The 26,934-nt window shown below is 39.7% G+C and overlaps 1 protein-coding gene across 1 annotated transcript in view; it reads left to right on the top strand.

The window, feature by feature from the left end:
* Positions 1-397: 397 nt before the first annotated feature.
* LOC147338966 (DNA-binding protein RFX7-like) overlaps positions 398-26,934 on the top strand; it is a 28,904-nt gene continuing 2,367 nt past the window's right edge. The window contains exons 1-9 of the mRNA XM_086286932.1: positions 398-893; positions 6,088-6,121; positions 10,492-10,577; positions 10,757-10,879; positions 12,501-12,620; positions 17,988-18,069; positions 18,187-18,400; positions 21,418-21,698; positions 22,535-26,934. The exon at positions 22,535-26,934 is cut by the window's right edge and continues 2,367 nt beyond it. Of these exons, the coding sequence (XP_086143058.1) occupies positions 763-893; positions 6,088-6,121; positions 10,492-10,577; positions 10,757-10,879; positions 12,501-12,620; positions 17,988-18,069; positions 18,187-18,400; positions 21,418-21,698; positions 22,535-25,696 (4,233 nt within the window). The 5' untranslated portion in view covers positions 398-762 and the 3' untranslated portion in view covers positions 25,697-26,934. The remainder of the gene's footprint in view (positions 894-6,087; positions 6,122-10,491; positions 10,578-10,756; positions 10,880-12,500; positions 12,621-17,987; positions 18,070-18,186; positions 18,401-21,417; positions 21,699-22,534) is intronic.

Below are 26,934 nucleotides of genomic sequence, written 5' to 3'. Positions count from 1 at the left end.
TCCATTTTATTTCTAGTTTTCCATGTTTTACTGTTATATTAAACAAAAAGGAATATTAAATATGGCTTTGTATTTTATCTGTCTTTTAACTGAAAAGTAACTATGTTTTTTGTTACCTTTCTGTATATCAAGGTTCAAAGTCATTTACCCCTCCTAGAGCAAAATAAAATCTGTAGAGGATTTGTTATAATTCTTGTTTTTAATAATAATACTATCCTATTACAACTGCTACTGTTAATAAAGACAATAATGCTATAATAATAATGAAACTAGCACACATGTAAAGCAGGAGTGTGTTTATATAAATGCAGTCTGGCACGGTCAGTGATGTCTTCTGCTTACATTTTGTTTTTAATGCTGAGCCTCTCAATGCGCATGCGCCTGCCAGACAGCTACTACTCACCATGCACATGTAGAGCAATCATAACGTGCGGGGCAGGCGGAGCACACCGGAGGGACTAGCTAGTTGTTTTGCAGCTGTCAGGTTGCCTGTTTACTCTTGCCTTTATTTATATTCATGTGTTGGCCCGTGTTTGACAGCGGCTCGTAGTTCCGCTCCACAGGCGCCAGTACTGACCGGCAGTCCGGGCTCGAAGCGAGCGATGTCGGAGGAGCGCAGGGTGGCAGCCACAACAACAACAGGGCGCGCTGCTGTCCCCCTAGCATCGCAACGTCCTCCGGTCCATGTTTAACCCTGCCGGGCGACTACACCTGTCCTCGCCTCCCTACCGGTCCACTCCCGTCCCACAGTGACCTCCAGTGATGGCTGATGAGGACCCCCAGCAGCAGCAGCCGCCGCCGGAGAGCGGGGCGGGGAGCCTGCCCGGCCTACTCCCCGGGCTGCAGGGCGCTGAGGCCAGCGCTCTGCAGCTCAGGATCAAGAACTCCATCTGGTGAGGAGATGTTTACTTCACACACTGTTGTGCTGTGCATACGCACAATTTGATGCTTAAAGGGAAACTCATCACAACATTTTTAAACTGCTCTTATCATGCTTGGACGCAGTCGCATCTTCACTGCTTAAATATAATAGTAAGTAAATAATAACAACCGTAGAAGTCCAGCATGTTAAATGTTAGACACATGCACGAGCTGCAGCGTGTGCTTGTGATAAAACAGCCGGATAAACCTGGTAGAGTAGACACTGTGCAAATGGAAAAATTAAATAACTCAAATAAAGCTTAAGGAACTTGTTTTATGCTTGAATAACTAATTACTCGACTCCTTGAATAAAGGTATTTCTTTTTACATCCCACCACCGTGTTTATTCCAGTAAAAGTAGCTATATTTAACACAGGTATCACGAGGAAAATGCTCTAGAAATAGCAAAAGTAAAATTACTCTGTATGGCTGACATAATGGTCTCTGTCAGAGCAGCACATTGTATTCTAGTGATTATTGAGTTCTTATTACTCTTACGTGTATGGCAACTTTATTATCATTTTTATTTTGCATTTATTTGTTTTACGCTGTTCATTTATCTGAAGCGCTGTCTTATATTTTAGTTTTATATGTAAAATGGGACAGAAAACAGTGTACACTTAATCAGGAATTTGAAGACTGATTCCTAATGCAAGAGAGGAAGGAGTCATATTTCCCCAATATCTTTCTCTCTTTCTGTAATATACAGTGCTGTAAAAATGATGAAGTTGAATGATGAAGCTGATTTCAATTTCACCAGCAACACTGAGACCTGCTGAATCAAGAAATCAGTACAATAGAACCTGTCTAAAAAAAGTGAAGCAAGCCTAAAGCAACACATCATGCCACAATTTAAGAAAACAATCGAAAAACAAAGTTATTGACATCTATTAGTTTGGAAAGGGCTGAAAAGCCATTTTTAAGGCTTTGTGAACCACCTTAGAGTGATTATCCACAAATGGAGAAAACTTGGAAGAGTGATAAACTTTCTTAGGAGTGGTCAGCCTACGAAAATTACTCCAAGAGCATATCAACGACTCATCCAAGAGGTCATATTAGAACCCAGAATGACATATAAAGAACCGCAGGCCTTAGTTAAGTCAGAGTTCATGATTCAACAATAAGAAAGAGACTGGGAAAAAATGGCATCCATGAAAGAGTTCAAGGGAAAAAAACACTGCTGAACAAAAAGACAAAGGCTCACATTTGCCAAAAAAAACCCAATCTTCATGATCCCCAAGACTTTTGGGAAAATATTCTGTGGACTGACAAGACAAAAGCTAAACTTTATTGTAAAGTTCAAGTCCTGTTACATCTGCCATAAAGTAGCATAAACACAGCATTTCATAAAAAGAACATCATACAAGGAGTCAAGTGGTGGTGGTAGTGTGATGGTCTGACTGCTTTGCTCTGGCTGGATGACTTTCTGTAATTGAAGGAACCATTAATTCTGCTCTCTACCAAAAAAATCAGTGGTACTTGGGTCAAGCAGCAGGACAACGATCCAAAACACACTAGCAAGTCCACTTCTGAATAGCTCAAAAAAACAAAATAATAAAAAATAAAGAAAAAATAATAACAAATCAAGAAGAGGCAAATCAAATTTATATTTTTAACCAGTTCTCAGTTTGAGAGTCTCTGGCAGACTGGAGCCTCTCTCAGCTGTCATACTGGTAGCCAGTTTGTCACAGCTCTAACACAGACAACCAGTCACACTCACACCTGCAGCCAATAGATTTGAATCCAGGACCTTCTTGCAGTGAGGCAACACTGCTAACCTCTAGGTTCTGCTAGTGAATCCTGAGAAAATACCAGCGCCTTTCTGTGTGGATTTTCCATGTTGTCCTTGTGCCTGTTTGGGTTCCAGCTTGCTCATTTAGAACTGTTGATTCTAAATTGGTTATGGCTCGATAAGAGGCTTAATGTGAACAGAGTAAAGGAAAAGACTTGATTTCTTGTAAGGCACGTGTTCTTTTGTGTCTGCTACTTAAGGTCCTGTTCTGACCTTTTTTTCTGAATGAACTTAAGTTCTATCATTTAAATATCAGACAGCAAGAAAATGTCAAGGAGCTGAACAACCGGAAACACAGAAGTTCAGAGTTCAAATCTCTTCAGGAAATACCTCAATAGAAACTTCACGTCACTGTGCTGCTAACAGTTTATCAATAACATGTTAGGATCCTGAACGTTTGCCCAGCTCCATACAGGTTTAACCTTTGAGAGGAGTAGAGCATAAATATTGGCATTCACCTCAGTGACCTGCTTCTGGGTGGCTCTTGGTGAAGTTATACAGTCGTAGTCTGGGTCAACAAGTTCACCTGCAACATACCGTCACTCTGTCTGCACAGGAAGTCTGGACAATCAAAGCACTGATTTTCAAAACCCCACCTTTGATGTTCATGTTAGCTTAATCGAACTCATTTTAATCTGGATTGTTTACTTGCTAATTAAATAAAGAAATTATTAAACATAAATTTCCCCTAAACTGCAGTATGTTACAGGATCTTCTCTTACTGAAATAACTGAAAATAAAGTGCTGAAATGAGTTGCTGTACACCTACCTTTACCTGACATATTTTACCTTACTAAATAAAAGCAGACACAAATCTTTTTATATAACAAAACAAATGTCATGTACTTTCTTAATTTTATAGCTTCACCAGACAACAGGACATTGACCCTTTTATCTTTTTCACTCCTAACTGCTTTGATTGTTTGCTAATACCGAGGCTCTTACAGAGGATACTGACTTATGGCTGGCTTTGTATTGTGGATGGCTTTAGCTTTAGTTGCTTTTCATTTGTTTAAAATGTGCATGTTTACATGTGTCATTGGGTTTGTTGTTACAAACATTTTTGTTTCCCCATTGTGGTTTACTTTAGCAAACTTTTTACCTTACTCACTTCCATGGTAACAGCGTAGCATGTGGCTGTGAGCCACATGTCATTGTGCACATGTTGTGTATTCATAAAAATGAGTGGGCTCGTAATAAATCATATCGAAGGCTGACCAGCCGCTCACCGGTCCAGGCCGAGAACACTGGAAATCATCCAGTTTTGGTCCATAGTCGGTCAATTGGTACATCTCTAATCTACTCTAAAACTATACTATTTAACCCTTCATCCAACAACAAATTTCATCTTTCATCTCTAATTTCATTTCTTTTTTGTTCACTGTAATCTTGCCTTTTAAAATGCTAACTGTAGCAGCTAAATTGTTAGCCGTTTCATCTGTCCATAAATTGTTAGACCACTATGTAAGCCCTTCGTCCATTCAGTTAGTAGTAGCTACTACTCTATATAACAGCTATTCATTTAATCAGATTTCATTAATTTATCCCTAATATTTTGACAATTGTTATATTTCTTCTGTTAATCGACAATTTCAAATATTTATCCTGTAACTTCTAGTAGCTAAATGATTAGCTAGAATTATTGGCTGTCCATAAATAGTGGTTTACTAATTTAAATATTCATCCACTAAATTAGAAGTTACTATTAGAGTCACTAATTTTTGATTTAATTAAACTCGGTGACCAATTTTATGTATTTATCGCTTATGTTTTTGCTGTTTCTTTTGTCCTGTTTTAGGTATTCATTACTTATTAAAGTGATAGTTTTAGCAGTTACCGTAGCTGCTAAAAGCATATAAGCTAAACAACTGACAACCTTTTGTTAATGATAATTCGATATTCTTTTCTTTTCTTTGGTTAGGACTACTTTAATTAGCTGCTTTATCTATTTATTTATTTTAAAGACTTTTGTGATTTGTTTTTTTCCTGCACCTTATCCACTAAAATTGATCCACTTTCACTGCTCCCTTGTCACATGGGGTTATCACAGCAGGTAGCTCTGCATGTTTGAGTTGACAGATGCTCTTACTGGCACAACCTCAAACTATGGAGCCACTCTGCACCATAGCCACTATGTTTAGTTTACTGTAACTGCTTCTGCTCCAACTTGTTTGTTTGAGGATTTTTAATTTTTATAAGTTGAACAAATTTTTCCATGAACCCCCCCTAACTTCTGTATAAGTACCTACTGGGGTACCTTTAGCCCTAATTAGGAATCACTGGTCTGGGGTTAGGTGTACATCTTGCTGGTTTATCAGCAACATTTGTTTGTCTTGTTTCAGTTCTTTATTTTCAAGGCTTAGGTCTTGTAGAAAGTTGCGTCAGGTGTCGTTCAGTTTATCTGCTAAGTCTGCCTCACAAACGGCTTACTGACGGTCTTTCAGCACTGGGAAATCCTCAGCCCCCTGGTAACAGTCAATTAAAGTGAACTGTTCTTGTCATGGCTTAGAGCGTCTCCTGATTCTGACCTGCCCAGCCCAAGTAATAGTCTTTAAATGTGACCTACCTTCTGCCCCACAGTCATTGACAGCATGCTGCCCTGTCTGTGGATTACACATGAAACCTGGACTTTATTCCTCAGTTTGGTTTTTCTGTCTGCAGGAGTGGACCTAAATAGGAGAGACTAATTGTGATCTTTCCTGCTATAAAAGTCTGTTTGATTGTATGTTAATTTTAGCTGTAGCCTGAGCATCATTCCAGTCACTCTTGGATTTTTGTAGTGATCTTTGATAGTTTTTAGCTGCAGCTCAGCAGTGGCTGTTTATGAGCCTCAATCAAATCTTACACTTCTTCCGGATTGACCTCAGGTTAAAACCTACATCATTAAAAGTCAATCAGGAAGAGAATTTCATGCTTCCGAGGCCTGTGTGAGATGCTAAGGCAAAAAATAGAAGTGACACATGATCATGGTGGGACACAGGGAAGCAGTTACATGTGTTAATATGTTATTTTTGATTAAGTTTTTAATTTAAGTTAGGCTTTCACTAAAATTTGCCAGAACTTTGTATTGTACTGGTAACCTTTCTGTTGAATATAGAATAGGAGTATGAGAATAAAACCTGTAAACACAGAAAAATATTTGGGAAAACTGTTGATAAAAAAGATCTTCTGTCCTAAACAATGTTCATGTCCCTGTTTCTTTTTACATATGACCACATGTGTTTGTGGTGGTGGGATACATGACCTGAGAGATCCTGAGGGGAGGGTCGTCTCATACCAAACATTCCTCTGCTTTATAAATAAATATACTTCAGACACAAGTGCTCATGTTACACCGGCTTCATGCTAATTTGTACTATGTCTCTGTTTTGCAGCAAATCTGTTCAATCAAAAGTGGAAAACATTCTGGTGAGTATTCCTGACATATTTGTGATCTGCAGATAACAACTTTAAGGAGATTTTTCATACTCTCTGTTCAGATATTGTCAGAAGATTATTAGTGTTCCCAATAGGTTGAGCAGAAAAAACATTCCTACCATCCATGTATAGTTTAAAAATAAAAATAGAAGATCCGTTGGTAGCAGTGTTAAGCATTAACCTCCTGAGAACCAGCCTATTCATTTATGGCTTGTGCAATGGACGTTTTTGGATGTTTTTGATCTATATATTTTGACTTATTTGAGCTACCCTAATAAGTCTTGTTGTGCTAAATAGAGGACATCCATTCCATTGATATCTCATGCGTTTGGGTGGCCTCTTTTAGCTCCAAAGAGGAAGGAAATCAAAAAGTTCAATCGGAAGAATCTCTTTTCCTCAGTTCTCAGGAGGTTAAGGGTATATCTGAAGGCTGAAACATAGATTGTATAACAAAGATGGTTTCTTTGTCTTATAATATAGTCTGCATTGCATCTATGGGATGTGCAGTCACCTGCTAGTTAATGTGAATTAACGAACAAAGAAAATAATTTCACTACCAAAAACCAGAACACAGACTTCTTGGACAGACTTTATATTCTGTTTATAGCACAGTTAGAATATACAGTTCAGTGTCTAAAATTAGCAGAGGTGAGGCCTTGCTGACAGCTAGCAGCCACACCTCTAAGAATCCCAGTACATCCACCGCATTAGTTGCTTTGCACGCTAGCGGTGACGTCACCACAGCTTTGTTCCATGTACACCAGTGTTTAGGGCATGGGTACCTGCTGCAGTATTCTCCTGAACAATAGGTGTCTCCACTCACACAAAATTCCCACACCAGTGTGGGTATAGGAGGAGAGGAATTCAAAACTAGAAGGAAAGAAACTGGTGAGTTTTTTTTCCCCCTCCACAAAATGTAATCTTTCAAACTGTTGCTGCATCTCACATCCGCCATACGTCACTGTTCAACAGGGTGACAAGGGTAGGCATAATGGATTAACACAGTTTATAATTCAGTCCAATAACATAACCTTTTTAAGTCGTTAAAGACAAATGAACCAGAGCTGTTTCTTCTATAAACTTTAAATCTTTCCACATTTCTTTGTAGCTAGCCTCAAGTGCTCATTTTGATGTGTTGGGGTGGTTCACTTAATTTCTTGTTGATAAAACACTTTTGATTTAAGTGGGAAATTTCTATTCTAATGTGGCTGCTATGTGGTGTTCCACAAGGATCTTGTTGAAATCCCTTTTTATTTTCATTAAATTACATTCTGCAAATGTTTTTGCAGCTTAACACAGACAAGACAGTCTCTAATTATTGCTCTGGGGAGTATTTTCCCCCCGTATTAGACACACCTGGTTCCTTTCTGATCCACTGTGACCAAAATTGAGCCCAATAATCTATTCATTAGCTTTCAGTCTTTAACCTTTGATGCTCACATCAAGTCTTGGACCGGCTCTTGCTTTTTCTATTTAAGAAATATCGCTAAACTCAAGACTGTTGTCTCAAAAGTTAGATTAATCTTGTCCTGCTTAGAATATTATAATGCTCTGTTTTCTTGTCTGTTGTATTAATTGTGTCAGTTTGTCCAAAATGCTTTTGCAAGGCTTCTAACTCCTACTTGCGTTTTCTTATATTACCTCATTGTTAAAGTGTCTGCACTGGCCTCTTGTGAGGTTTAAGGATGAGTTTAAAATCTTCGTTCTTGCTTTTATGGTCTTACGAGGTGAGGCCCCCACTTATGTCATCAGTCTACTCCACCCCTATTCTCCAAACTTTACTCCCTTTCAGCTCTTGCACCCTTGCAAGAGGGTACAAGAGCAGGTAGCATCACATGTTTTAGTTTGCAGATTTTTCAAACTAGGGATCTCGTGCTTCTTAGGTGAATGTGTAAACTATTATACTATAAAAGGGTTGCACAACTACTCCCGAGGCCTACATGTTTATATATGTTTTATGCAACAATTTAGTAATCGTTTGTTTACACTGACACAGTGATCTGACTCTATAAATGCACTCTTAACAAGTCAGCATCAGCTCAGTGGATGGAGTATGAAACGGTGCGAATCAGTAAAGTGTCAGATTAATGTCTGAATATGATTTTTATTCTAGAGCCCCTTTAGCGTACATCAAAACAGGCACTATATAATTTATGCCACAATATTTGCTTTGTTGATTAATGGCCAGTCTTTTATTTTTCAGTGCAGTCTGACAGCAGTTTGTTAAACATTCACAATCCTTAAGCTCTTAAACAGAAAATATCAAACAGAAACTGAGAGTCCGAAACTGAAAACGCTGGGTTCAAAACCCACAACACCCATTATTTTTGTTGGGGGAGGGGAAATCCACATTTGGAGGTTGGAGGGGTTGGTGGTGAAGCTCACACTTCTACTATGCAGAGGGAAACAAGTTCAATACTTGGTGAGGATCAGGCATTACTATTCAATTTAATTTAATTTATAAATAAATATCTATATATCTAATATATATTATATAAATAGAAATAGAATATATGTATTTATATTTGGTACGGTAATATAAGCAAGCACTTGGTGACGGTGGGAAGGAAAAACTCCCTTTTAACAGGAAAACCTCTGGCAGAACAGACTGGGAGTGGGACAGCCGTCTCTTATGACTGCTTGGAGGTGAGGGGAGGAAGACAGGATTTCTACTACTGGGTTGGTTATGAAAGCTTTGTCAGTTGCCGTGGTGATGTAGCTTCACTTTGTCTTAATGACACACAGCAGGTGTTTCTGACACGAATGTGCTTCCTATTGAAATACATAGTTTCCTGTTGACTGTTGTGAAAAAAGGCATCAGTTTGTATCTGTGAACATGAACAAGTAGATGCTTTTCATGATTGCTTGATGTTTTGTTATGGTCTGTTTAAGGATAAATTGATGAGGGCTGAAATAATTTATTTATTTATAATAAATGTCTTGGTTTGCTTGGAATAGAAGAGAGAATTATTAATTTGAAGCATTGGTTTTGGTGAAAATCAATTCCAGTGAAAGCACGCTGTTGCTGTTCTTCAGTTACTGATGTAAAATTTACAGCACGTCCTGAGAGTGATGCTAAAATCAGTCCTGCTTAGGCTAAAATGCTGCTTATAGAGCTGTAGCTAACATATTCAATTACTGAGAGATGACATAACACTTTATTAGCGAGTGATGTTTTAACTTAACAGAAGACCCCGCTGTAATGTTTCAGCTTTAAAACGTTAACTGTGCAGCTGAGGCTTGTGCTTTTTTAAGATAAACAAAACAAATCTTTATATTAAGATTGCATCTTGGGTTAGTTTGTTATTTCCACTATGTAGTCTTCTTGAACTTGTAAGTCCTGAATTGTCAAAGAGCCTCTTTTCTCCTTTGACCTGCTCCCTGGCTTAAAGAATAGCACTGCATTCTGTTAATACCTCAAATGATCTGTAACAATTCAAAAAATGTATTTATTATGCTTTTCAGCCTTTAACCTAAGCTCTTGTTTGGGATTCATGGGATGCAACAGGTCTAAGTATGAGTGACTGAAGTGTAATGTGCAGAAAAAAAAACCCCACATGCAATGTCCGCGTGTAAGTATCAGTCTCAGGAGGTTAGAGAGCTTCAGCAGAGATGAGAGGTTGATTTTGTTGCCTTCAGACTGAAACTTTAACTGTTCCCCTGAAACCAGCTGCTGGCTCAGACTGATATGTAACAGACAGAAAAGAGAGCGCTATCAGTGCCATCTGGATGCATGCAGTGGGTGACCAGGCAGCTCAGCCATGGCTCTGTCATTGTTTCAGTGTTTACTGGAAAGACTGAAGATTTTTCTTGTTGTAAGGATGCTTTGCTTGTTCTGTTTGTTGTCTAAATCGTATTTCAATTCATGCTTAATGCAGACATTTCTATCTGTATAAAAGTGTAAGTAAGAGGAAATCAAGTATGGTTATAGGAGAGGGGTGACACGCAAAGGCTAATGGACTAATAATTAGACATAATATTGTTTTAATAATAATACAAATATTTATTCGTTCAAATAAATATTTGTTCAAAATAAACATAAAATAATATTATGATGATATTTTGAACAAATAAATATTTTCTAGTCTCACCATCTCAAACAATATTTCACATTTTTCTTTTTCTTATGTTGTAATGATTTTATGTTTTATTGATGAGTCCGGCAAAATAAGAACTACGTTATTAGATATTTTAAAATTAAAATAATGACAGAGTAGTTAGTAATGAAAAATAACAGATGAAATGTTGAACTTGTAAATAATGTCCCTTATGAACTATCCTAGTCCTGCTTTCATTAATGCATGTGCTGCAGGTGTGACCGACCTGCTTGTTTAACCATCTTTGACTTTTTGTTTCTACAGCAAGATGTCGAGAAGTTCTCAGACATCGAAAAACTCTACCTCTACCTCAAGTTGCCTTCTGGTCCGAGCAGCAGTGTCGATAAAAGGTGAGGATATACTTGTTTCTAAATGTTTTTATAGAAAACTGGACAAAGGGATAATGCTTACAAGCTTATTGAAACAAAAATGCCTCGATTAGCGTTGGTGTCATTTATCAGGCCTGAGGTGACAGTAAGCACTGCATTGTTTGTCTTCACAAACATCACTGACCCACATCTTTGTGCAGTGACCAGAGCGCCCTGTCATCGAGTCGCACGCAGCAGATGCACGCATTCACCTGGATCCGAAATCATTTAGAGGAGTACCCCGAGACCTCGCTCCCCAAGCAGGAAGTCTACGACGAATACAAGTAGGTGTAAAACAGAAAGGCGGAGTTTAGTTTCACTGCATAAACCCAGTTTTCTTGGAGAAATAAAGTCATTGTTGACGTTCACCTTTTGCATAGATAGCTGCTTCCAATGTTTGAGCCTCTTTCTCCTCCAGTTTACTGCAGGCAGAAGCATCAGTATAAATAGATGCTGCAGGCATGAGAATCACAGAGCCGCATGTGTCGGTAATATTAGAATGGAAAGTCTGAGACAGCCATTGAAATGTTCTGACGCTGTTATACAACTGTCTTTTTAACTCAGCTAGAACAAAAATACAGCGTCCTCCAGAAATATTGGCGCCTTCAGTGCAGACAGGTCAAAAGGCTTTAAACAGACCTAACGTGCTTCATGTTTTTCACAGTCAAACAAGCACATAGGACACAGTCACTGTGTAACTTTGGTGCTCCACCACTGCTCAGGTCTTCATTAGCTAGCTGTTTTAGCAGATGCAGATGTTTCTACTCAGAATAAATGATATGAAATAAAGGTCAGCTGTACCTGCTTATCGAACAGCAAGATGTTAAACTTTAAGTGATTGAGTGGGGTCATATGTGCCATTGACATGTTTTATTTTTCATTAAAAAAATTCTGACTACCATGAATCTGTCTGCTTTTACAACAGGCACATCGGTCTAGCAAAGATAATCAAAAGTTGTGTCATTTATGATCCTGAAAATATATGTATGGGTTTCTTTTGGCATCTTAGGTTATGATTTTTTTTTGTAATTTTCCACTTCTACTCATCACATTGTTCTGAAGTAAACCACGGCTAACAGACCTTAAACATGAGAGAGATTCAGACAAGCTTGCTGCTTTCAGGGTTTTGAAGACGTTGCTAGCTCAGTTACCTATATACTACATACGGTATATTACTACTATACTTGTCAAGAAAAGAAAGGCAGCTTTATGTCATGAAATAAGTTGTGTTTAATAAGTGTTTTAAATCCTTTGCTATACCTGAAAAATGGCACATGCCTTTCACCATCAGGAACATAGTCAGACACTTCCTTGGGAAGCATTTAGTCCTGATATTTCAACATCTGTGTAACTGCGAAACCTCCTCTTTGCTAAAAAAAAAAAATTAAAATCTCTTAAATTAATCCTGCAAGATTCACAGCTACAAGTAAACAAAAGGTGAACATTTTATTAATTTCAGAAGTCCAGAAAAGTCTAACAGTCCAGAAACAAAGGAGGCAACAGAATTCAAAAACCAGCAGGGAGCTCACAAAGAAGACAAACAGACAATCATTTCGTCGCTAGTTGCTAACTCGTACAGAACTTTGAACATCTATTGTGTCTATCGCACAAAAGCATACATGGCTACAGAAAGTTTTTAGCTCAGACTTGAAAGTCTGCTTGTTGGTTGGCTCGGGTCAAGGTCGGTCACGTTCACACCATAAACAAAGTGCTCTGGAGTTCATTTTGGAACCACATCGAGACCACCCCCTCCATAGGGTCTCGGTACAGTTGTTTAGGTCCCCACCCTGGTTAGTGTGTTCACATCTGCACCCAGAGACAATGACAGCCTGGCTATGATGCTGACCTGCACTGTGTTCCTAATTAAATAAAATTAATTGTATTAATTCTGTTTCTGTGTTTCAGGAGCTTCTGTGACAATCTTAACTACCACCCACTAAGTGCTGCAGACTTTGGGAAGATGATGAAAAATGTATTCCCGAACATGAAGGCGCGTCGGCTCGGCATGAGGGGAAAATCAAAATATCCTTTACTGGAAAGGAGTGTAGCAGTCTGGCCTCTGTCTCTGGTCACAGACCATCTGCTGCTGCAGTTCATAAGCTCGCTAAATATAGACGTGAAATGAAATAAAGCCCCCCTCTGCCTTCGAAGCAGAAGCATAATAATGCAGAGACCCTCAGGGGAGTCACTGTGATCTTGACCTTCACGTAACATTGTGATTTTATTTTTTATATTTTTTCTGTTTAGCTCATGACGTCTAATGGAACATCTTGGTTTATTGTCATGACCTTTATCTGCATTATAGTCTTATTAACTTTCAGGTAAAATGGTCTGCTTAGAACTCAGCTCCTCATGTCAGTCCTTATCTACATAATCTACAAAAACTAATTCTGTGCCAATGTTTGAAAAATGTGAAATTGTTTTAAATTAGAAATTTGTCATAATGTGTTGAAAGACAGGATCCAAATGCAGACTCAAAGTCCAAACATAAAAAAACAAAACAAAAGGTGTGACTGAGACTTTAAATAAGCAGAAGGTAACAGAAGTGGGAGCAGGAGGGAAGCTAAACACAGCTGAAAACAATCAAGGTAATGTACAATGAAGTAAAACTAAATACAATACACAAAAGACCACTAACTATCAAAAGTCAACTACCAAAACAGGAAGTGAGAATTGTAAGTAGACGAGGAAATTGACAATCTTAAACTTGACATGGGGGAAAGACACTTAAGTGAGGCAAAAAGAAAACTAACAAACTGATACCAGCACCAAATTCAAGTAAGCACTAAATGCTAAAAATCTAAGATAAAATGTAAATAATTAACAAACTAAGAACCAAATATTGGATATGTAATGATAGAAAATATTTTAAAGTGTATAAACTGAAAAAAAACTAGTTCAAAATCCAGGACTATAACATACTTGCGTTTAATTTATGCTTAATTTTGTTGTAGTTAGTTTTAAATTAAACTCTAAAAAGGGTGGTGGGCATTTTTTCATACATCTTGTAAAGAATTGTTTAAATTAAGGGTATTGATTAATGGCATGAAATTTTTAATTTAATATTAGACAAACTGTCTGGGAAAAAGTAATAAAACATATTAAAATAGGTCAAAAAAGACTGAGAACAAGAATAATATTCAATATGATTCCAATGGAATTATCATAAAAATTTAGAAGTTAAAAGAATAAGATGAAGTTAAATCTATACTAAAGTTTTTTAAAAAGCTTTACGATATAAATGAGTCTTAACCCCATAAAGCCTGAACTGTTGAATAATTTCCAGAAATTCTATTTTTTTTTTTCAACTGAAATGTTTATGAAACCTGACAAATTTAAAAAAAAAAAAAATAATTACTTGGATTTGTTGGACTTTGTGAGCTTCAGAAGCAAAGTATTTGCTGCTGCTATTCACAGAACCAGCTGTCAGTGTCACTTTTCACTACAAAGCCCATCCTGTTATTTATTTATTTATTTTTATGCCTCCACTCCAGCGACAGCCATGCAAGAGGCTTTAAATTTTAAGGTTATCTGGTTGTCTGCCTTATTCTTGTAAGCACCATCACTGTTAATACGCCATGAGTGGATTTGTTTAAATGTGGCTCAAACTTTCACTTGACCTCAGACTATAAACTGGTTACGATTTGGGGATTAAAGGTCACTGTGACCTTTGTTAAGTACATTTTTGACCATAATTTGTAGACTTGGCTCCTTTTATTACAACATTTTTACACACAGATGTCTAAAAAAAATAAATGCATTGTGAGTCAGGTACAGAATGGGAGATTGCAACTACAGGGTGGGCCATTTATATGGATACACCATAATAAAATGGGAATGGTTGGTGATATTAAAGTCCTGTTTGTGGCACATTAGTATATGTGAGGGGGCAAACTCCTTCTTCACACCATAGACAATTGCCTTCAGATGACCCCAAAGATAAAAGTCTAAGGGGGTCAGATCGGGAGACCTTTGGGGCCATTCAACTGGCCCACGACGACCAATCCACTTTCCAGGAAACTGTTCATCTAGGAATGCTTCAGTGCATAAAGAGGGAAACTCATCATCATGTAGCAATTTCAAATATCCAGTGGCCTTGAGGTTTCCATTGATGAAGAATGGACCCACTATCGTTGTAGCCCATATACCACACCAAACCATCACTTTTGTTGTTCCAACAGTCTTGGAGGGATCCATCCAATGTGGGTTAGTGTCAGACCAATAGCGGTGGTTTTGTTTGTTAACTTCACCATTCACATAAAAGTTTGCCTCATCACTGAAGAAAATCTTCTGCGTGAACTGAGGGTCCTGTTCAAATTTTTGTTTTGGCCATTCTGCAAATTCTGTGCGCCGATCTGTGTCATCCTCGTTGAGATGCTGCAGTAGCTGGAGTTTGTAAGGGTGCCATTTGTGAGTAGCTAATATCTGCTGAAGGGATGTTCGACTAATGCCACTCTCCAGTGACATGCGGCGAGTGCTACGCTGTGGGCTCTTGCTGAATGAAGCTAGGACAGCCACTGATGTTTCTTCATTAGTGACAGTTTTTTTGTGTCCACATTTTGGCAAATCCAACACTGAACCAGTTTCATGAAACTTAGCAAGCAGTTTGCTAACTGTAGCATGGGAGATGGGTGGTCTCGTAGGGTGTCTTGCATTGAAATCTGCTGCAATGACCCGGTTACTGCGTTCACCAGATATCAACACAATTTCGATCCGCTCCTCACGTGTTAACCTCTTCGACATGTCAATGGCTGTGAACAAAGAGAAACTTGTAAATAACTCATGAAAGAATAAAGTTACGTTGAAACCAAGCACACCATTGTTTTGCTTGTGACATTACCAATAAGTTTGATGTGTCACATGGCCCTCTTCCTATTGAAAAAAACAAAGGCGGTATCCAAGATGGCCGACTTCTAAATGGCCACCATGGTCACCACCCATCTTGAGGAGTTTGCCCCCTCACATATACTAATGTGCCACAAACAGGACTTTAATATCAAAGTCAAAGTCAAAGTCAAAGTCAACTTTATTTGTCGATTCTGCCACATGTACAGGACATACGGAGAATAGAAATTGCGTTACTCTTCAATCCCTAGATAAATAGCAAATGAACATTTAAATATATTTAAATATAAAAGTGATTAAAAAATGCAAGTAAAATAATTAAAAAGTAAAAATTTAAATAAATACAATTTTACATATAACAAGAAAGCTGTATAATATACAATATAATGGGTAAGTGACATTGAGTGTAAACCAGGCAGAGTAGTGCAAATAGGCAAATAGTGCAAATGGAGATTTAGTAGTGTACGGTAAGAGAAAGTGTAACAACAAAGAAAACAAAGTCTTATGAGGTAAACAAAGTCTTATGAGGTAAACAAAGTCTTATGAGGTAAACAAAGTCTTATGAGGTAAACAAAGTCTACCAACCATTCCCATTTTATTACGGTGTATAAATGGCCCACCCTGTATTGTTCATCTTTGTTTGAATTGGTGACACTGATGCTTGGTTCCCACATACAGTATTTAATTTCTTGACTACAATTATTACCTGACTGGACAAACATGAATGTAACGTGTAACTTCGCTGACTGTTGGAGGCGTACGATGGCATACCAATAATTCTAGTTATTTGTTCTAGTAACAGTCGGCAAAGCTTTCATCTACAATTAAACAAAGCCTGAGTGTAGCATGAGACAAAGTCATCAAAGAGTGTTACTTAAAAGTATAAATCAAGCTTCATCAGAACTGAATCTTTAACAAAAAAACATCTTTGAAGTGTGTACACACTCTGTCCCAGCCAGTGAATACTATAAATACTTTTTTCTGCTGTTTTGCACTGGTCTACTCATCATATATTATCATCGTTTAGAGTAGCAGAGCCAAATGCAGGTTGCTGCAGGCAGAGGATTCAAACAAAAAGTAAGCTCTTTATTTCCAAAAGAAGCATAATCCAAGGAGAAAATCCAGAAAACATAGGGATCAAGAAACAAGAGAACTTGCAAAGCAACAAAGAACAAAGGAAAGACACTCAGAGGGTAATTAGGGGAAGTGAAAACAGGAAGGTGACAAGAAAAGGCTGAAAGTAATTGGGATTAATTAACAAAGTAAAACAGGAAATAACTGAACACACAGACAGGATACAGAAAAGCTGTGGCCCAACCAAAACACCAGGTCCCTGTACTGCAAAGCCAAATCAACATACCCAAAGTATCCGTTATCTGGATTCGCTTTACCCAACATCGAAAATCAGGACGAGTGGTCGGGCAAAGGTGGTGATCAACCCAGGCTTTGTCAGTCTACCTTGATAAAGGTAGATTGGAAGGAGGTAGAGCGGGTCATATACTAAGCAGAAGGCTGGTAGTTTGCATCTCCAAAGACAGTGCTTGTGTGAACGAGGCAAGTTATATAGAGTGCTCAGTAAGAGTAGAAAAGCTCTATGTAAGGACTTGTAAAGACAAAAGTGTGTCACTGGCAGCATTGAACCAATAACAAATATGAAGTGAACTGGGAACAAAGTGACCAATCCTACACAGGGATATGAAAAGGTTAAGAACATGATACAGAATCAAATCAAAGTGGGGGGGGAAGCTGCCATATTAATAACATTGAACCTGTTTAAAGGCTGGAAGGACAGTTGGCAGAAATGCTGACTGTAGAAAGTAAAAGGCTTATCATTATCACAGCTCTATCATTAAGATACACAAGAATCTGAAAAATTATAATCATGTACCTGTTTTAGGATCATGTATTAACTCTTATAGAACAATAAAAAAGTGGAGTGACTTATTTTGCAGCTGACAGGGAAAAAAATTGGGAGTAAAGAAGCGGCTAAGGTTCTATATTTTTAATAAAACAAAAACTTCCGGCCCTCCTACTCCCCGTGCACAGAGGTCCAGATGATCTTATAATGCGTTTGTAACACTGCAGTCGTGGTGATTCCACACCCTTTGATCTCTAATCGGGTATATAACCTCATTAACTGCCGGTTAGGGCTGCGCCAAATGTTACTATAGTGATATGTCCCATTAAAAAGATCCACCTTGGATTTGGCTGGAGAAGCCAAAATCCTGCTTTGTAGTACGGGACTTTGGAACAAAATGAAAAGGAAAACAATAACAACAAGACTTAACAAGAACAGATAAAAAGTAACTCCAATAAGATAACTCAGTAATACTAATGTAAGGCTCAGGTAACACAAAAGATAAATATGGAAATTTGGATGCAGTTTACGAATGAGAATTGGCGCTGCCAGTTTTCTGTTATGACATGGCGTATTGAGCTGCTAATACTACACAGGCTGTGTTTTATTCAGGGTTTCCTCTGTATAGTTGTCATATGTATTCTTCGGAGATCCTTTGAGATTTTTTTATCTTAACACTGACTCACATACTGCTATAGTGGCCTAAGGAAGAGACCATTTGTTCAGATGCCGTCTTTACCAACTCTGGACCTCCATAAAACAGGAGATGGAGTAAGCACATTTATTTACACTTATTTTCATATTGATATTAATATTATGTCTTTGGAATATAGCTTTTTTTCCATATATATGTGTCTATATATGAAACTAAATGTCAATTGTTTGCAGCCCCAGTGTGATGTGCTCGACTCCCCGGGCCAGCTGAGCAGTATTAAGGAAGAGGTGCGGTTTGCAGCCTGTGATCTTGTGTGTGAGTGGGCTCAAAAGGTGCTCAAACGCCAGTTTGATGCTGTGGAGGACCTGGCTCGCTTCCTAATCGACAGCCATTACATCAGCAACAAGTCTTTGGCAGCTCTCACCATAATGACCGGCACAGCAGCAGGTAGGACACTTGACAACTTGATGTTCCCAGAGTGCAGAACATAAAGGTCAAGAGTGACTTCTGGTGGCAGCTCGCTGTTAACGCACCTATGGCTTTATCCGTCTATTGAAGTTCTGTCTCTACACCAGATTAATGTTGTTCTTGGACTCTTATGCTCTGGAACATCAAGCAGTCTAACTTGCGAACCTTGCAATAAATCTTTACAGCGATTATAATCTTCAGTTTTACTTTAAAATAAATTAGAGAACTTTTTGTTCAACTGTGTGATCATTTCAGAAAAAAACATGTTTGTGTTTGTTAAATACTCAATTTACAGTAAAACTACTTAAAATAGGTTTTCTTTATAAACCAGAAGCAGTATATAAAACTCATGGGCGATCATTTTTGCCCTGAAGCTTGCATACCAGTGACAAGCTCAAGAAGACAGATTCAGAGGTGTCTCGGGATTTCAGGCTTCCCACTTCAAATGGAGCGTAGCACAATATGCATTTTCCACAGAAGTGTGCAAAGATCTAAGCTGTTCAATATATAATATATTACTTAAACATGTAATTTTGATGAAGAGCATTTTGTGATTGAATCAATGCAAAGAAAAAGAACAAAATAATAATGTCTCTGAATTGTCACATCATTTTAACATAAACTGAACAGCTACCTTCGGCTGCTCCTTTATTCACTAGGGCTCACTTCAGCAGGTAGTTCTGCATTTTTATTTTGGTAGATCAGCTTTTCACTTGTTAGGCTTATTAAACCACTACACAATATATTTGTATACCTCATAAACTGGAAGGTTCAGTGTTGAGATTTAAGTAAAAATAATTGTTTCACAAAGAACCAACAAGAAGCTCCCAGACACTGAAATGTACAGTGAGGATGCAAAGGAAACATGTGGGATATAAGCATAACTGAGCCAAGAGAACAGCAGGAATCTCTACTGCTGTTCTCTTGCTGTAATGTGCGATGGTTGAAATAAAGGCCCATCATCTCCTGTTAATTTACCCTGAGATTGCACAGTTCTTTGATTCTGTGATTTAATCCCATGTACAAAGGCAGGTGGAGAGGCATACTGCCAGGTTTTAAGAATAAGTTTCTTGGCAACCCTTCCTAGATGCAGAGCAATGTGGATGTCAGGTGGGAGCTCAAGGGGGACTTTTCTTTTGTTAGTCCTTGTTTTTCATTTTAATGAGCTATTGACTTTTTTGTGTGATGATATCAGGGTTGCACAGGAAAGGGACCCAAATGCACACTGCTAAGTCAAACCTGAGAAACGTAAAACAACCTTTTATTAAGGCAAAACACAAAGTACACATACGGAAAAGTTAAATAAGTGAATAAATCCAAACAGAAATACAGTAAACACATAAGCAAGTATGACTCAACAAAGAATTAAGGCAACCTTTTCAGGTTTTAAATAGACACGTGAAGTAATCAGGGGGCTGGGAAACGCCAGGGTAACAAGACATAGCTGAAGCTAATTAAGACAAAGGAAGTAAAAGTGATGGGAAAGCACAAATGAAACAGGAAGCTACTAAAAGGGGAATCACAAAACAAAGACAAAGCCTTAACAAGATGCAAGAACACACTACAAAGACCAAACTAAAGTAAAAATACGAGGAATCCGATTTATAATAACCTAAACCCAAAAGAAAACCAGAATACGAAACTAAAGAACAAAAGACTAGAAACAGAGTTAGTCAGATGGATAATAATGAAAATAATGATGATGATAATAATAATAATAGAATGCAGGAGTGAATGTGAGTGCGAATGGTTGTCTGTCCCTGTGTGTTGGCCCTGCGACAGACTGGCAGCCTGTCCAGGGTGTACCCCGCCTCTCGCCCTATGACAGCTGGGATAGGCTCCAGCGCCCTGAAAAGGATAAGCGGAAGCGAATGGATGAATGGAATAATAATAATAATAATAATAATAATGCATTTTATTTATAGGTGCCTTTAAAGACCCTCAAGGTCACCTTACAATATTACAAAAAATAAGTAAATAAATAAAAACACAAGGTAAACATGGAAAAAACAAGCATGAAAGTATAAAAGCTAAACAAGGTAAAAATCATGATGCAATTTTGAATAGAGTTTTGAATAGTTCGGAGTGAGTGAAGGACAAAGGCGGTTATTGAAAGATGAAAACAGGAAGACCGAGTGATATTATTTATGTGTTGTGAAGGAAAGAGTGCTGTCGAGTATGACATCAAGACTCTTAACCTGAGGGGAAGGTGTGACAACAGAGATATCAATGGATAATGAAAGACATCTGGTTTAAAGTTTTGATTTGGTGCCTATTAAAATAAATTCAGTTTTAGTGCCATTAAGTTTAAGAAAGTTGTGAGCAAACCAGACCTTGATTTCACTTAAACAATCAGAAATAGATATGGGTGGGAGAGTAGCTGTGGATTTGGAGAGCTGTAGTAGAGCTGAGTGTAATCTGCACAGCAGTGAAATTGGATGTTATATTTCTTGAAAATAAGAAAAAAACGGAAACAAGAAAATATGAACATTTCACTTGCACTGACAGAAACTTAAATACAAAATACAACAACTAAAAGCTGTGAATCCAAATGCTCAACACAGAGTGACTAACAACCTGATACACAATACAGAAACCCACAAATACTAAGGAGTAAGAGAAATAGGTGCATCTACTAAAAGTCTCAGATGAGTTTGAATCTCAGTGATCTTGAACTCAAAGTCAAGGTCAGGGGTCAACTTTCCTGAAAATCACCTTGGATTTTCAAAATTATACCATTGGTACATCCACTAGGAGGCTGGGGTAGCGCTGGTGGCTGCCAGGTTTTAATAATAAGGAATTCCCTTTTGAAACCAGTAGAATTACATCTGAATATATCAGGGAACATGCTGCAAAACACTCTGCTACCTCAAATGTAATTGTTTTTGCAATAACTGAAGATGTACAGTACTAAGTTCCCCTGCATAGTGTTATATATTCTTTTTGTAGGAGCATTTGATGTATACTGAATACAAATTTCTTTTGATTTTCTTCAGAGGTGAAAGGTTCACAGACCGTCTCAGCCTTCGCCCCGGCTGCAGACGCTCACTCCTTCCAGCCTCATGTGACCATGCTGTCCTCTCCGTCTGTCGACGCAAAGCAGCAGCTCCAGAGGAAGATCCAGAGAAAGCAACAGGAACAAAAGCTGACATCTCCTCTACCCGGAGAGGGACAGATTAGGAAGGCAGACGACGGTGTGTCTTGTGGTAGTCCCACCCCTCCGTCGCCTCAACCAACTATAGGCATCGTGGTTGCTGCCGTGCCAAGCCCGATCACGGTGAGAGAGAGAGCTGGATCACACCATCATGTGTCATTTCTTTCCCCACTGAAGGAAAGATTAACTGCACGTCATGAATGTTTAGAACACAATGAACCCACATTAGATAAAAAATATACCCTTTTCTAATCTATTAATTAGCTACAACACGTTGCTGCAGTTACTGTTGATTTACATTCTTATAGATCACTGAATTTTCTTTTCATCAATATAATAGTCAAACTTTCATTTATCTGAGGTCACATCACATTTCTGATCTTATTATTTTGTGTAGTCTGAAGAAGAGATAAGCCAGAAATGATAGTCCACAGAATTCATCAGTAGATATTCCAACACATTTTTGTATCCCTTTTAATGTCACCAAGGCTGCTTTATATATTTAATGCAATATAAAATCAAACACTTGGGATTAAATAGTTGTTTTTACCAATAAACAAAATATCTACAACATAACTGCATGGATAGCTGTAATTCCAGCTGTTTCTTAAGTGGACTGAAGTGGCAATGTAAAACAAAATAACCATAGTTAAAATCAAAAAGGTGTCAAAACTATCAAAAACAGTAACACCAAGGAGAAAAGTAATAAGGCACAAGGTGAACTCGTCAGGCAATGACAGGGGAGAAGACAACAAACATGCGAGGTAAAAACACAGTAAAAATATCCGTTGAAATAAAGCCTGAAGTAAAAAGAGACGAAGGATATATTCATACAGACGTGCAGGGAGTCCGAAAAGGAATCATTAAAAAAAATGGTACCATAAAGCCCCCTCTATCTCTCTCTGTCAAAGACAGGATCTAAACTTTGATTTCATGATTCCTCTTTTTTCCCCCTGCAGGTTCAGAGGAGTAGGCCGCTGATGTCCCCGAGTCCAGTGGGAACAGTGGAGAGCAAAGTACTGCCCATTAACATCCAGATGGTGACCCAGCCAGTTCAGGGAGTGAAGCAGAGCCCCAAACACCCCCAAAATATTCTGTCCAATCCAGCGGGGGAGCGCGCAGCTCGGCAGCGCTACGCTCAAATCCTCCCTAAACCTTCAGCTACCACTGCCATCGCTTTGCGCTCGCCCTCCACCATGATCATCGCTAACAGCCCCATTAAGACTGTTGTAACGCCATGTCATGTCAGCCCAGTCAGTCTGGTCAAAATGGCAGCCATATCGCTCGCACCCAACAGCAGTGAAACTGCCACATCCTTCACAAACGTGCTGCGGCCGGCATCTGCAGACATCAACTTTAAAGCTACAGAAGACGCCAGCTCCAGTCAGAGCGCGAGGAGTTCCTCAACGGTCCCCATTTTGGCCCCGGTGGCCAGGCAAGGGCAGACTTCTAACACTCCAAGCATCGATGTTGAAATGGAAGTTGAAGCTATACATGAAAGCAGCCAAATGCAAAATTTGGGCAGTCAAGTTTTGCCACGAGTGGCAATGACCAATAGAGTCAAAGGGGCTGTACAGAGGGCCGCCAGTGTGCCCATACCGCAAACTAGAGGCTTCTTGGGTCTCGAGGAAACGTCCAGCAATAAATGCAGCAGAGAGTCCTCCTCAAGCACTAATACTGTGGCCACAGGCGACAGCGGCAATAATAGCGCTAAAAATACAAGCACTTTGCACTTAAATCCCTCCACTCAGAATACCAGCACCGTGTCTCTACTGAACACCAGCAGAACATCTTCATGTGGGGAAAACAACCAAACAAAGCAAGGCTTCTTGTCCACTAAGAGCCTCAGAAAACGTTCAGGGCTCAGTCCAGACCTTTCACCAATCAAAAGGGTTTTTATACCCCAGCAGCCAGTAGAGGGTGCTGCTGGTCCAGGGTATGGTATCAGAAACATGACGGGTAATGTATCCAGGCCAGGCGCTCCAGCTAGACCTGAAAGTGCACCAGCCACCAGGGAAGTAGAAGTGAAAATGACCACTCAAGTCCACGCACTTGGCACTTCTCCTTCTTTCAGAGCGAGTGGCTTTTACTCTGTTGCCAAAACACATAGTTCATTGCAGAGGAAAAACATTTCTGCCGTTATGGAAACTGGCACTTCAGTCAGTCACGCATTAATACAGCAACATCAGGGGCACGCAGCAGTTGACGCACATGCTGTGCCCGATAATCCCAGTTTTCCAAAGCATTCAGGTGTGGGTTCAAACTCAAGCCTGGAAGGAGTCCGGCAGCAGCCCTGCTCTCAGTCCAGTCCTGCTACTGAAACCTTAGAGTTTTTGAATCACGCTTCATCATCCGGTCAACTGCCCATGCAGACAGACATGACAGATTACTTTTGCTTTGATGATGATGTGACTCAGGACAGCATAGTGGAGGAGTTGGTGCAGATGGAGGAGCAGATGAAACTTAATAACCTGCAGCAGTTTGGAGATTCTGTCACGCTGCAGGGCCAGCAGGTTGCGATGCCAAACAACATGACGTCCGCTAATAAGAACATGGCTTTCTATCATGCTGCGAACAACAACAGTAACCCAATCCAAACAATTCAAACGCCGACACCTACACCCATGTCGGAAATGATGGGAGGAGCCCAGGGACTGACAGGAGAAAGCCCCTGCTCCCACATCGCCTCCACGACCCCGGTGGACAGCTCGCTCGGAAGCAGTCGCCACACCCCGGTTGGGACACCACACTCCAACTGCAGCAGCAATGTTCCTCCCAGTCCAGTAGAGTGCAGAAACCCGTTCGCGTTCACACCCATTAACTCCAGCATCACTGGTTTCCATGACGGCAGCACCATCTCCAGCAGCCCCGTGAAACCGATGCAGAGACCGATGGCCACCCATCCAGACAAGACCAGGCTGGAGTGGATGAATAACAGTTACAATAGCAGCGGCGGGACCACCAGCAGATCCAACAGCGGAATGGAAATCCTGCCCGGCTATCACAGCCTGATAGACGACCATTTTCAAAAACCTCACGCCTTCGCCGTTCCTCACGCGCGGCACCACGACAGCCATTTCGGCCGCTTGACTCCCATCTCGCCCGTGCAGCAGCAGGTAGCGAGCATGGCCAAACAGGAGGGTTTTGCAGTGCCTGCCCCTCTGGATAATAAAACTGCCAACACATCTGCTGCAAATTTTAGGTGTCGCAGCGTGAGTCCCGCTGTACATCAGAGGAACTTCAGCGGCACAGGAGCAGGAACCAACCTTTCCAATGCCTCCCGATCGGTAGTGTCTCCCTTTAATTCTCCTGTGACGGCTGAGGTGTTGAACATCTTCGCAAACAGGCAGACAAACCTCGGCGTGAACAGCATGGCCCAGAGGAGCCGCTCTGTGCCGCTCAACATCATGATGCAAAGCGAGGCCCCGCCCACACCGGGCCAGCAGTGCAGCACCAAAAGCATCGCCAGCGTCCTCCTGAGCAAGCTAGACGGAGATCACGAGAATAGCGTGCGGGGTGTGGGAATCAATAATTTACTTCCCACCTACACCGCTCGTATGAACCTGACCCAGATCCTCGAATCCAACTCCAGCCTCTCCTGCACTGACAGCCTGATGACCTCCGACTCCAGCAGTACCTGCAACCTGCAGAGGCCCAATTACCTCATGGAAAACTCTATCGGTGAACAAATGATTCTCTCGGCAGGTCAAGGCCAAATACAAGCAGCCGGTGGAGAGCAGCATCAGCAGCAGTCCATCATGTCAGCTTTGAACTCACAGCAGCAGCAACACCAGCAGTTAGACTTCAGCACCTCTCAAGACCTCCTCGCTGCTGGCAATCAGCTCATGGAACAGGTGTCAGAGCTAACAGCAGGCGGGGCCGATTTCCCCGGTGAAATCAGAATGACATCGGAGCTTCCCAGTAGCATCAGTGACCTTAACGCATTGGACACAAACCTGCTGTTCGACCCCAGCCAGCAGCAAGGCCAGTATCAGCACGCCGCCCCAGAGGAGCTGGTGGACGATTCGCTGTTTCAGCAAATCACCAGCGAAGCGGCTCATTCAGGTGGTCTCGACTGGTTGGAGAGCAAAGATCACCCAACTGTTGGGCTGATGGGCTGAGAGCAGAGCTTTTTATAGTAATGTTGAACATGTTAATCTGCGGTTGATGTTTGTTTTATTTATTTTCAGGCATTTATAATGCAACACTGGATACAATGAGGTCTGTCCAGATTAAGTGCCAGGCTAAAAACTGAGCTAATGCTGCAACACTCACTGAAAATGCTGGTCATTTCCCTTTAATGAGAGAATATTGCCTCACTTTGTTTGATCAAGAGAATTGTCAACAAGAAAACACACACAGAAAAAAGCTAGTTTTCAAACAGCTAATTTTATTGAACAGTCAGATCAATAACAGAGCCGTGGATCAGTGTGAATAAACCTTATGCAACGCTACTTATTTCTGTCACCGTGTATGAACTGCAGGCTAAATTAGGTGCAAAAAAACTAATGATATTTAATCCTAAACTAACAATATGTGTTTGTTGTGTAGCTTTACTTAAAGAAAAAAAGCGCTTAAAAGGTTTTGAATTTAACATTAAGATATGTGACGTGTACACACATACATTAAATTATTATGTATTCACAAATACACAGAATCAAATTCATCCATGTAAATCCATATAATGTACTCATAATCTTAATATATAAATATACCAATATAAATATATGTATCTCTTCCCAAACACAGCACTGGCCTTTACTGACTCATTTTGGTGAAATATATAAATGGTATTCGGTAAAACTTTGAACTGTAAAATTCAGCAATATAAGTCTATACTGTCTAAAGTTTCTAAAGTTTATTTTAAATAGACTTTGAGTCTCTGTTAATCAGCTGATGAGTGTGAAGAGCGACGTTAACCTCTCTTCAAACCCCTTCATGTAGATTAAATAATAATACAAATATTATTAGTCCTCTTTTAAGTTGCATTTAAAATAGGTCTTGTATACAGTCATGTGAATAACTAAGTTCACCCTTGTTATCATAGGTGAGCACCTTTAAAAAAGCAGCAGTTTTGGTAGTTTGGTGGTCTGGTGCGTTCAGGTGTGAGCTAACACAATGACACAATCTTTCCAAATGTTAACGTCCCAACAAGGCCCGACTGTAGAAATGCCTCAGCTCTACAGGCTTGAGCTAGTATGTTAAAGGTTAAATTTCATGAAAATAGAATTACAAGACAAATATGGCACGAAGGAATCCCAAGAGAATATCTCTTCCCTCTGAAACAAACATGGCAGCAAGGTTTGCTTTAGGTTTGCCAAGCAGCATCTGAACAAACCACAGATGACACCAAAGTGGA

This window comes from Aulonocara sp. 'chitande type north' Nkhata Bay, linkage group LG1 (assembly GCF_057382095.1).
Source record: "Aulonocara sp. 'chitande type north' Nkhata Bay isolate Kocher_YH1m ecotype deep benthic linkage group LG1, A_spYH_male_GT1.1, whole genome shotgun sequence".
Taxonomy (NCBI): domain Eukaryota; kingdom Metazoa; phylum Chordata; class Actinopteri; order Cichliformes; family Cichlidae; genus Aulonocara; species Aulonocara sp. 'chitande type north' Nkhata Bay.
The sequence above is the reverse complement of the archived record's forward strand: the minus strand, read 5'-3'. Positions and strand labels throughout refer to the sequence as shown.